The sequence below is a fragment of the Propithecus coquereli genome, unplaced genomic scaffold (genome assembly GCF_000956105.1).
Source record: "Propithecus coquereli isolate 6110/MARCELLA unplaced genomic scaffold, Pcoq_1.0 Scaffold267, whole genome shotgun sequence".
Taxonomy (NCBI): domain Eukaryota; kingdom Metazoa; phylum Chordata; class Mammalia; order Primates; family Indriidae; genus Propithecus; species Propithecus coquereli.
In genome coordinates this window covers 2,190,748-2,202,825 of record NW_012148252.1, presented here as the reverse complement: position 1 = coordinate 2,202,825, position 12,078 = coordinate 2,190,748, and the positions used below count along the sequence as shown (strand labels likewise).

Genomic DNA, 12,078 nt, shown 5'->3' with positions numbered 1-12,078 from the left:
GTATCTTTATAGACACAATTGGCTCTTCTACCCTAATTTTGTCTCTTGCTCAATGTGACCACCCTCCTTTGTTGGGGGCAGTGTTTTAATGTAAACAAGGGTTATAAAAGTATAATGTAGCCAACATTTGTTTTGGGTTACCTTGTTTTGTTAAGAAAATTTTTGTATCTATTTCGGGTATGTTTAACCCATTCACCAGCTGTAATTGGGAGCCAAAAATCCTTATAGGCAAGAGTACTATATAGTGATACCCTATGTCTCTAGTTTCTCCCTGTTGAAAATGTCCCATCAGAAGTCATCTAAAATAAATTGTCATATTATTTTATTGTTGAATAAATGCTTTTCCTTCTTATTTTATTTCCTCCAAATTGTAAGTCCTCCAACTTTGTTCTTTTTTTTTCAAGATTGCTTTGAGTATTTTAGATCTCTTGCATTGTCATATAAATTATAGATTCAGCTTGTTAATTTCTACACACACACACACACACACACACACACACACGCACGCATCTTGCTTTTAATAATTGGAATTTTGTTGAATCTATTATTCTTCCCGAATTTTACTGTTGCCACCCAAGAAGACTGAACAACTCCTAAAATTAAAAAGGCCCAAGGCAGAGCTTCTGGGGCTGGGCATCCGGGGATTCACTTGTTCTCTAGCAACTGGTAAAATGAGGTGTGACTCTAGGAGAAGCTCATGTCGGTTTCAGCTTGGCAGTGGGCCACTGCCAGCCCTGCCAATGTAACTAATGTGAACTCTCACCTCCACTTTCTATGAAGTAAGTTGCTTACTATTTATTATACAATAGGTAGGAGGTGGTGCCTGGCTGTTGATAAGTTCTTACATTAACACAGTGAAGCAAATTCTCAGCTGTATCTAAAGATGGTTCTCTCTCCCTAGTCCACTTACCAAACAGGACCACTACATCTGAGGTGAGCTCATGATTCAGATAGAAAAAAATTAACTTTTTCTCAGTATCTACTGAAGCATGTTTGTTATACTTGTACAGACGTTTAAGTGAATAAGACCTTAAATCTGCTGGGAAACTGCTTTCCACCATTTCCCACTGTATTATGTTTGTAGTTAAAAACCCATGAGAAATAAAAGTACACGTGAACAAACAGACTTGTAGAAAATTAAATACTTGTGACATTTTTATGAGTCTGCATGTGCATTTGTGCTGTAAGAGCAATTATTTCTTCAAGAAGCCCCAGGGGTTGAGGTTTTTCTGGGTACAGGATTTTTACCCAGGTCTTGCAATTTTACAAAGAAAGCTTTTATTATTACAAGGCAATTTAGATGAGTGACTTCTGCATAAGTTTGATAAAAGAATAATAGTTTGTATTAATTTATTTATTCCAACCCCTGTAAAAATTTTTATAAGATAGATACTTTGGAAAAATACAATATCTGACAGGTTATTATTTCATAGAGAAGTAACAAAGTTGAGAAGGTGAAACAGTCATTCAGTACAAGTGGAAATGTGTTTTTTGGACTGTTCATTGGCTAAGTTACTTAGTTTGGTTTCGTCACCTGTTCAGACTTGCTGGCTCTGTGAGCTTCTACATACATTACTGTATTTGGATATATACCCTTCATTAACATCACTATGTAGATGGGGAACCCAGTCAAGAATTTTCCCAAGATGATATTTCTGCCTATGACTCATCTCATCAGACGTTGGGTGACCCTCCTTCAAGGTGTGGACACAGGTCAGCCGTACCAGATCTAGTAGGAGAATGCAAGCAGAGGAATCTTCCCTCATTCTGCCACTCAGAACTCCTTCCCTCTGAGCTCTTGCCTTAGAAGTTAACTGCTCTCTGTTCTTTGTCAAAAACCCAGTGGTGAGAAATGATATTTGAGAATTCGGTGCATAGCCTACTCTTAGTATTTTAGTTAGATTCCTGTGTCAGGCTAAGTCCCCCAAAATTGCCCATTTTAGCCTTCATAACTTAACCCTTCATGAGGTGCCTTCACTGACTTTACTTTCACTACCGTGTTCTTTTATTGACAGTATATACAAGCATCAGTATTTAAATAGCATTGTTGTCATTTTTATAAGGCTGTTGTTAAAAGGTTGATTGTTGTGCCTTTAAATATTCCAGATAAAAATTTGTGTTAGAAAATGGAAAAAAATTATAATTTTCTTTCACTAAACTCTAGCAGAAATTTAACAGTTCCTTCAGTATTGAGCATTGGCAGAGGTGGCATTAGCAGTTTTTGTGAGTCTGTCTGCAATAGAAATCATATTACCATTTTAACAAAGATTTCAAAATATTATTTATACTCATCACAATTTCAAAATTAAGATATTAATAGTTATTAGAATTGCCTCTAGATATTAGTACTTAATGCATTATTAAAGAAGCATATTTATTTTTCCAATATTATTTCAATATAATTGTTTTTATTTTTTTGTAACCTGGTGTGTTTATTTTATGCATATGAAAACATTGTTCTGAGTAGGGGCCCGCAGGCTTCACGGGGTAGCCAAAGGGGTCTGTGGCACCAAACATTCTACTCTCCATGGCCTTCCTGAGTTGTGTGCATATGGGCTTCCTGGCAGCCTCAGGCCTGGTTCAGATGTTTCCCTGTGTGTTTCCTTCCCTGGAGGACCCCATCCTTCCCTCATCTCAACTGTTGTAATACCTTGCCTTATGATCATCCATGTCTGTGTACCCTACTAGTCTGTGAGCTATTACAGAGAAGGGACTCTCTCATTCTTTTATTTTTGGCACCTAAGAATGTGCCTTTTTTGTAATGAGCACTTAGTAATTGCTTATTTAAATGCCACTCTTTTCACTCCACATCCATCCTTGCATTGCTCTTTCTCTTTGCATTAATTGACAGCTGGTTCTTGGCACTGGGACTCAGAGTTCACTGCTGTAGAGTGCTCATCAGGTAAGAAGTGATGATTTTCTCATTGGATTTTGTCAAAGCTGGCTTTAAATTTTGAAATCAGCCTGTTAGATGTTCGTGTGCTTTTGATAAGCCAGTCCAGATATTAGGAACATCTTTTCCTCCTTCTTCAGGTTATAATCCTTGGTGGTTAGCCATGTATTGTCTGAAGTTTGACCATTTATTTCAACATTGGTAGAGTCTTAGGAAAGTTAGAGAGCTTTGTAAGAAGGGCCTGTTTAATTTTCAGCCTACACCTGATTAAATGCCACATAGTATCAGTGGAGAGAAAACTCTTTTACATTTAGACAACTAGATCTTATTATTGGTCCTGTCCCTTAGAGGTGGCTTAGTGTGATGGGAAGGACAATAATGGTAATGAATTCCCAAAAGACTTGATAAGATTTTCTTTTCCTTAATGTAATATTTCCTTATTCCCAAACCTGAAGACAAAATCTTTTTATTTGATTGAAACAACATGTCTTAGGAGTCAATGGTGATTATTGAGAAAAAAGTGAGGTGCATTATTGTTACATCACATTCTCCCTAAATATGAGCTATAGCTAAGCTAGATGAAATTTTATAACCCAATTTATGTATCATTCCACTTTATAAAATGCTCATTCTCTCAAGTCCTGCTTACATCATATTACTGAACTGAAGGATAAATGTTGAAGATGATCTTTTGTTACTAAATAATTTGATCAGCTTTTTTTGTAGCGTCCCAATTAAATAGTTCTGACTATTCATGGGTTGATTGTTATTTAAGGAATTTTTAAAATTTGCAAGGACTCTTTTATTTTATTATATACAGTGTTTTCAGTAATTATTAAAGAAATACATAATCAATGGAAAATACGGAGAAGTAAATAAAAAACAAAATAAACAAATCCCATTAGCCAGAGTTATTAATATATATTGCTAACATTTTACTATATTTTTTCTTGGTATTCCTTTTTTCTAGGCATATATACCTGTGTTAATGACAAACCATCACAAAACTTAGTGCCTTAAGCCAGTGATAACTATTTAGCTAAGGATTCTGTAGATCATCAATTTAGGCTAGGCTTGGCTATTCCAGGCTCTGTTGCCTCATGCATTTGTGGTCAGCTGCAGAACAGCGTGCCTGGTCTTGACTGGGCTCTCACATGTTTAGGGCTTGTAGTCAGTGTGCTCTGTCTTCTGCCACAATTTTGGGTTTGCTCACATGGCAGACTCTAAGGCCCCTAGAGAGAAGACAGACGTGTACAAGGCCTCTTGAACAAAAGGCTTGGAATTGGTATATGATTATTTCTGCTGTATTCTTACAGCCAAAGCAAGCTAAGCCACAATCTAGCCTAGAATTCAAAAGGTAGGAAATAAACTTCAGGCTTTGATGGGGGACACTGCAAAGTCGCGTTGCAAAGGATGTGGAGAGAAGGAGTGAAGATTTCTGGGCAGTTTTGCAATTTACTACTGTGTGTGTGCACGTGTGTATATATGTGTACATATATGAAAGCTAAGTATATGTAATTATAGAGTCTACATTTTCATCACCAGATATGCTCCAAATCCAAGTTGCTAATCCAACTCTTGGTATATTGGAGAAATTAAATAAATTCTTATATGGGAAGTGCCTCAACAGGTATCTATAACAGAGGAGGTATTCAATAAATAGAAGTTAAAAAAGAAAAAGAAAGTATAACTTCTTTAGGCAACTCCTTGCTTGAATTCCATTAATCCTGCTTCTTGGTTGGGTTTATTTCTTCTCTGATTTCCTTCCATGTTTGCTTCTCCTGGTTGACAATACTAAGCACTCATGGCATTGCTCTAGACCACCTCTAGACCACCTCTCACCAGCCCTGAGATCTTGGAAAAGTCACTTGACTTGGTATCTCCATTACATCATCTATTTATTCAAAAGAACAACTACCTCACACCATCATCAGGAGAATTTAATAAACTCATGTATGTGGACAGATATTGAAAACTCTAGATATGTTGTTGTTTCCCAGGAACTCTTTATGCAATTGTGGAATGTCTTTAACATTTTCTTACTTAACATCTTTACATCCCCATTGTCTCTAATTGGCTCTAGCATTTCTTTAAATGAAGTATGTATTTATTTAAACAAACTGTTTCTGCTTAGTTTGTGTTAAGGAAAATTCAGCTTTCACAACCTTAGCTTGCACACTAATCTTCAAAACACCATAGCCATTTCTTTAATCTGATGGAGTCCCTGGCATAACGCCTGTCTTCTCTGATCAGAAATGACATTCTTAACATCAATAGATTCTTAGGCTTTTCTGACAGGAAATATTTTTGAGGATGTATAATCAGTTATGAAGTATGCTTGTCAATAAATTTTTCCTGCAAAAATAAATCAGAAATCCTCTCAAAATAGCATTATGAAAGAATCTGTTTTCCTTAGTACTCTTCCTGAAATGGTCATGCTTGAAGCTTGTAATAATTTTTATTTAGATGAAGGTTGTATATTTAACTTGTGTGCTGGCCATCTTTCTAACCAGCCAATCTGCATACATTTCATGTCCTAAGCAGGAAGAAAATGGTTGTGATCTAGAGTCAGCCTTTTCCTTACAAAGCCTGTGTCACCTTTCTTTTCCCTGACCGGCCTCTACTACTTTCCAGACCCTGTGAATTTCACCATAAACTGTCTTTATTTTCTTCCCCTACTCACATGCATGCCCACCCACCCAAAGAAAGAGAAACATCTTTCTAAAATGCCCCTTTGCTTCTCTTTGTCCTTTACTGGACATTGAATGGATGTATCACTCCTCTTCCATTTTGAACATGCCTGGGTGCCCATGCTCACAACTCATTCACTAACTCACTCACCCCCTCATGTATCCATTCATTCACTCATTCCTTGTTCATCTGGCAGCACTGGTGTTATAGACACTGTGCTTGGTGTTGCAGATAAAGACAAGCCCTGTCACTGCCTTGTGGATTTAACCTGTCGTAGAGGGGCAGTAAATGAAAAGGTCATGTGGTAAGGCCCTTAAGAGAGTTGTAATCAAAGGCTGTGGGAGCCCTGGGCATGGCGGGAGGACACCACATGCCATCCCTCCTAGGGACCACAGCCATGCTTCCAAGTTTGACAAGAGTCAGAGGCTATTGGAGTGGACGAGGTGAAGCGCAGGTGCCTGGATTGCTTCTCCAGCGGTGACTTGAGGCTGGAGGGGGCCTTGTCTGCGTGAAGTCAAGGTGTAGCCCGGTCGTACATGCCGGTTACTGAGGTGCAATAGGAAAGAGTGGTTTAGTAACCTGGGGCTAAGTTCTCAGATATGCTCTCCATTTCTTAAAATGAAGCCAGTGAAGATTGGTTGAGAACCTCCTGCCCTTGAGTCTAAGTACTCTATGTACTTCATCCTATTTTGCAGCAAACCTTTAATGTAAGTATTATCCCCTCCACAGATGAGGAAACTGAAGCTGACAGAGGTTAAGTAACATCCCTAAGATCACACGGCTAGTAAGAGTCAGAGCTTAGACTTCAAATCCAAACCATGTTGTCTTCTTTGAGGACAATTTTTTAAAATTCAAATTCTAATGAAACATACACTAAAAAACCACTATCATGGTAAAATACAGTACTTCTAATTTTGCCCGTGTGTATTTTTTAGTTGGGTAGAGAGAGGCAGCATCTGCAGGGAAGTTCTGCTAAGATGAAGCCCTGTTTGTCACCCTGTTGGAGTCAGTCAGGCCACTCACTGTGCCCACGCACCTTGTGAACGTGAGCTCCTAGAGGTACTTGGGACCTGTGCAACCTTACGTAGCTGTCATGGGCCCAGTTTTGGAACTGCATAACTCTACATACTGTGCCTGCACTCATATTAACTATTATACCTGAGTTCTTTCACTCTGAAACGTTCGATTTATTTCAAGGGAACAGTTGGGAGAATAAAGTAGGAAACTGGATAATTATTTTAGCATATGTAATATACCGTTGCATAGCTGTTAAAGATTTTTACTTCAAGCATAGTGCATTTAAATCACTATAGGCTGCTTACTGTTGTGCTTTGTCAAAATGTTCACACACCTCACTACACCTAAAGGTACAGAAAATTTTCCCAACTAACTCAGCAGTCATTGGGGAATGATTTCAAGGAGGAAAGCGTTCTTTTGTTTTGTTAGGCATGTGGGAAGCTAGATGGCAGAGCTCACTCTATAAGTAAGCGTCCCTTAGGAACATGTTTGTTGGGAGGGGCTTGCCCCTGTCCATGTCACGAGCGTCCTTGTCCCCAGTTCCTTACTGTAGGCCCTCATCTCCCTCCTGTACTGTTGCAGTAAGCTCCACCAGCCCCTTCTCTACCTGTGGTCATACGGACCCGGATCCTTTATCTTCTATCCCTAAACCCCTCCCTGGCTTCCTTGGGCTTATGGGATAACAGACTCTCTCGGATGGCATAAGAACTGCCCTCCCCGGCAGGGCGCCACAGCTCACGTCTGTAATCCTAGCACTCTGGGAAGCTGAGGCGGGAGGATCGCTTGAGGTCAGGAGTTCCAGACCAGTCTGAACGAGAGCAAGACCCCATCTCTACTAAAAATAGAAAAAATTAGCCGGTGTGGTGATGTGCGCCTATAGTCCCAGCTACTTGGGAGGCTGAGATAGGAGAATTGCTTGAGGCCAGGAGTCTGAGGTTGCTGTGAGCTAGGCTGATGCCATGGCACTCCAGCCCAGGTGACAGAGCAAGACTCTATCTCTCTAAAAAAAAAAAAAAAAAAATTGCCCTCCCCAAGCCCATAGTGTCCTGACCCCTGGCCCCTTGGCTATTTCTACAATTTCTCCTACCTTCCATACAATAGCCAGATCTCTTGCAATTCCCACCCAGAAGGGGCTGTTTCCTGCCTCTGGGCCTTTGCTCGTGCCAATCACTGTGCTGCATTGACCTTCTGCCTTGAGTCTGCCTGTTGCACACCCAGGAATGCAGAGTCCTGCTATAGATGGTATGTTGAGAACTGTCCCATCAGTCTTCCATCTCACCACCTGTGACATGACTTCATCGCACATACCTGTGTGAGCCTGTTCCAGGAAACAGGAATCCATTCTAAGTGATTTTTGTGTATTTGAATCTCCAACACCAGGTCAGGTACTTGGTGCCCACCGTTTGGCTACAAATGACTGTCGAAGAAATGAATGAATGAATGAATGAATGACTCTCTGGGAATGTCTTCTTTAGGTTTCTAGAATAAAAAAGAGCATAGCACATTATCTGCAAGGTATTTTAGCTTTTTTGAAATTCACGGGGAAAAAAAGTAAAACTGATTGACTTGTGAATCTGAATGATGACAAAACTGTATTTCCCAGTAGCATTCTAAATATCCCTGCGAGAAAATACTGGGATTTAATGAATCCTAGCTTTCTGTAGGTACAGATCAGTCTAATAGGTCAGACTGGTCAGACTGTGTGTGTGTGTGTGTGTGTGTGTGTGTGTGTATACACGGATATATTTATACACACACAAATGATAGATGAGTCTGGGTAAAGGGTCAAAAGGTATATGAGTGTTGTTTATACTATTTGTCTTTTGCAACTTTTCTGTAAGTTTGAAATTATTCTTCAGTATTAAGTTAAAAAGGCTTTTTTTATATCTCAGCCAAACCAATGATTGTTTTCTAAATAAATATTTCTTTTATTTTCTGTTCTTTCTTTTCCTTTCCTCTCTCTTATTCCTTTTCTTCCCTTTCTCTCTGTCTCCTCTTTTAGAAGTCCAAGGCTTGTGAGAAGGCCATCTCCGTGGGCCAGACAGTCATCACGAAACATCGGAACACACGGTATTACAGCTGCAGAGTGATCGCTGTGACGTCGCAAACCTTCTACGAGGTCATGTTTGATGATGGCTCCTTCAGCAGAGACACATTTCCTGAGGATATCGTGGTGAGTAGGTTTCCTTGGGTGCCTGCTACCCAGTGAACTTTTTGTAAAATCAAAGTAGCTGAATCCTTCAGGAAAAAATGTTTTTTTTTGTTTTTTTTTTTGTCTTTTTGAGTAGCTCATTGACTCGGTACACAGCCTTCATCATTCTAAATAATATCCAGGTGAACTTTAGCTGATCTTCCCAAATTGTTTTGAGTGAGAAATGCTATTTGGGCAAGAAATGTAAATGTTGCCTTAATTCGTTTGTGCTGCTACAACAAAATACCTGAGACTGGGTAATTTATAAAGAACAGAAATTTATTTCTCACAGTTGTGGGGGATGGGAAATTCAAGATCTAGGCACTGGCACTTGGTCTGTTGAGGGCCTTCTTGCTGCGTCCTCTTGTGGCACGCTAGCTGAATGCTGGTGTAGCCTCTTTCAGAAGGGCCTTAGTCCCCTTCCTGAGGGAGTAGCTCTCATGCCCTAATCACCTCTCAAAGGCCCCACTTCTTAGTACTGTCACATTGGCAACACCCGGATTTTGGAGGGCACACATTCAACCTATAGCATATGCGAATTCACCTTTTCTTTTATAAAGTGATGGCAAATTTGAATTCCTTTATGACTTGTTTTTCTTTATGCTTAACCAGAGATTGTAGCTTTTATTAATCTGACTTGACAGTGTGTTTAAATCTGTGTATGTTTCACATGGAGTAACAAAAATCACAGAGGAATAAGGCTGTGGCATTTACTGAGTTTCTTAGTTGTGGCCCAGGCTAGGACTGTGTGTGTGTGTGTGTGTGTGTGTATGTGTGTGTGTCTGTTGGTCTGTCTCCATCTCCTCCTTCCTCTGTCCCCTCATTGAACACCTTGGGGTTTATTCAGAGGAACTAGTGAATGTGTATCAGGGTAATGACTTCCTTTGTTTCAGGGCTTGCTTTTTAGCAGGGTGTTTTCACAAGAAGAACAGTTTCAACAGAGAGCTTTTTGACACTGAAATCAAATCCCATAACTGAGATCAGGGTTGGTTAGCCTGGCGGTGATGCTGTTATCCCTTCTCCTTTCAGCGGGCACGTCAGTTTGGGGAGCTGAGCTTTAATAATGCAGTTGTCGTTGCTGTCTCGCCTGGAGTCTCTGTTGATGCTTTGCTTTTGTTTGTACTTGGAAAGCTGTTTCTTAATAACTCTTTAATGGTAATAATTGTGCATTATGTACAATTGAAAATTAAATGTAACCTCAAGATAGATTGCTCAAAAGTATTTCTAGGATTTTGTCTCCTGGGGTTGAAGAAACATTGATTCAGTTAGCTTTGTTATGCGTACTTTTCTGTGATGTTAAGAATGACAGGTATGTAAACAAAAATGACCTTATTTCAAAGGTTTTAAAGCAATTGAATTTAAACAAATTAAAAATCCCAGAACTTGCTCATAAACCAAAATAGTAAGTTGTGTTACCTGGCAGGATGCTAGCTGGAGCATCACTTCACTGCATTGCCATTGTTACTCATGAACAGCATCCGTAGGGGACTGCTCCCCTTGCTAGAATTTGTCCTCCCTTCAGGCACTCAGTCCACATTCACTGGGTGCCACACATCACACTGGCTGCTGGGAAACAGTGAGAAAGACGATGTCATCTCTGCTCAGTCTTGGGGAGAAGTAGACTGGTAAATGGGTGCTTTCTGTATAGCGACCCATGTGGTTCTGTACATGAACCGCAGCAGCCTACTACCTGCTGGGTCTGGAAGAATTGGTAAAGGGCTCCAGGGTTAGTAAGGACTGCCGCTTACTGACATTTACCATGTGCCAGGCACTGCTCCGGGAACTTGACCCAGGAGCTTAGTGCATCCTAACAACCCTACGTACTAAACACTATGATTTTTCACATTTTGCTTCTGAGGAAACTGAGGCACAAAGTCGTGACTAACTGTCCCAAGGTCACATGCCCAGAATAAGGCTTGACCTCATATCTGAGCACCCTGTGTCCCAGGCAAGCTGATATAAAATTAACCGTCAAAAATACACTGTCCTGGGACACTAGGTCTGTGAACTGTAATGACTCTTTACCTTGCGGAGCCAGAAGCTCTGGCTCTATGGCAGAGTGTATTTGCCTTTTCCCTCAAGCAGCCACAGTATATTAGTGGGTTTGCAGTCTCTGTGCATCCACTGTGTTAGCAGTGCAGTTTGTTCTGGTCATTATCTGGCTCCCTAAAATCCAAAGTCATGGGTTTAAAAGGTAAGCTTCTAAAATTTAAACTATTAACAAGTATGGAGAGTCTGCGTTTCTTACTAAAATTAGTGAAAGCTACATGATTAAATGCCTTTGTAGTATGTCAGCAAGACTTTAGTTTGATATACAGAAATTTGATATTAAATTTTAAAAGTTAAATTTAGTTAAGTTAGTTAAATTTTAAAAGTAAGTAGGAAGCAAGAAGTCTGCTTTAATATTTCTTTTCCAGATAGTTAACCGATGATCATTTAGTGACTCATTTCTCTTTTCCCCAGTGATCTTAAGTGCCAGCTTCGTCATATTTTAAACATGTCAATATGTCTCTGGGTTTACTACGCTGGGTCAGTGTCACATTTTGCTTCTTAAAATATTATTTAGGAAACCTTCCATGCATATATAAACATATATGGAGAATAACATACAAAATGCTTTTTTTCCACGGGTGAGCCCTGCCAAGGTGAAGTCACACCCCTCCCTTCTCAAAGTCTGGCACAAGGGAGGGAGAGGGTCAGAAGCACATGGAGGACCCCTCGGCTTGAAGGTTGGGCAGGCAGCAGCCCATCAAAGGTCCTCTCTGGTGGGTAGGATGCTGGGAAACATCGCTAGCCTAAGGTCGTGGGCAGAGAACTAGCTGTAAGAGGAGCCACTGCAGATGGCCCAAATGCTTCATCCCGTTGGTAGGTGGATGTGGGCAATAGAAGGACAAACATTCTTAGTCATTATTACACAAACTCTCAGTGTCCCTTGCACTACTTCAGCGTCCTCTGGAAGGTACATATGTGACAGATGACTCACTCTCCTAAGATATAATGCCAGTTGAAACCCTTCAACAATTTGCCTTATCTTTAAGCTGTTCCTATGAAAGAGGAGTATAAAGTGAGTTTGCAGCCTTAGACTTATGTTGCTCTTTTCTAATTTTTTTGCCCCTGTAGGGGGGTCTCCAGATAATATTTTTAAATTTTACCAGCCATTAAATTAGGAGTGTGCTTCAAAGAGGAAAGAAAGACCCATTTTAAAAAGAACATTTTATATTCTCGAGGTGGTATTTTTGCAGGTGGTATGTCATAATGGGTACTGAAATCAGGCAGATTTGGATCA

The 12,078-nt window shown here is 40.0% G+C and overlaps 1 protein-coding gene across 1 annotated transcript in view; it reads left to right on the top strand.

Annotated features, from left to right (window-relative positions):
- The window catches only part of KDM4C (lysine (K)-specific demethylase 4C), a 379,345-nt gene that overhangs the window by 328,453 nt on the left and 38,814 nt on the right, over window positions 1-12,078 (top strand). Inside the window, exon 19 of the mRNA XM_012647402.1 lies at window positions 8,604-8,774. Coding sequence (XP_012502856.1) covers window positions 8,604-8,774 — 171 coding nt within the window. The remainder of the gene's footprint in view (window positions 1-8,603; window positions 8,775-12,078) is intronic.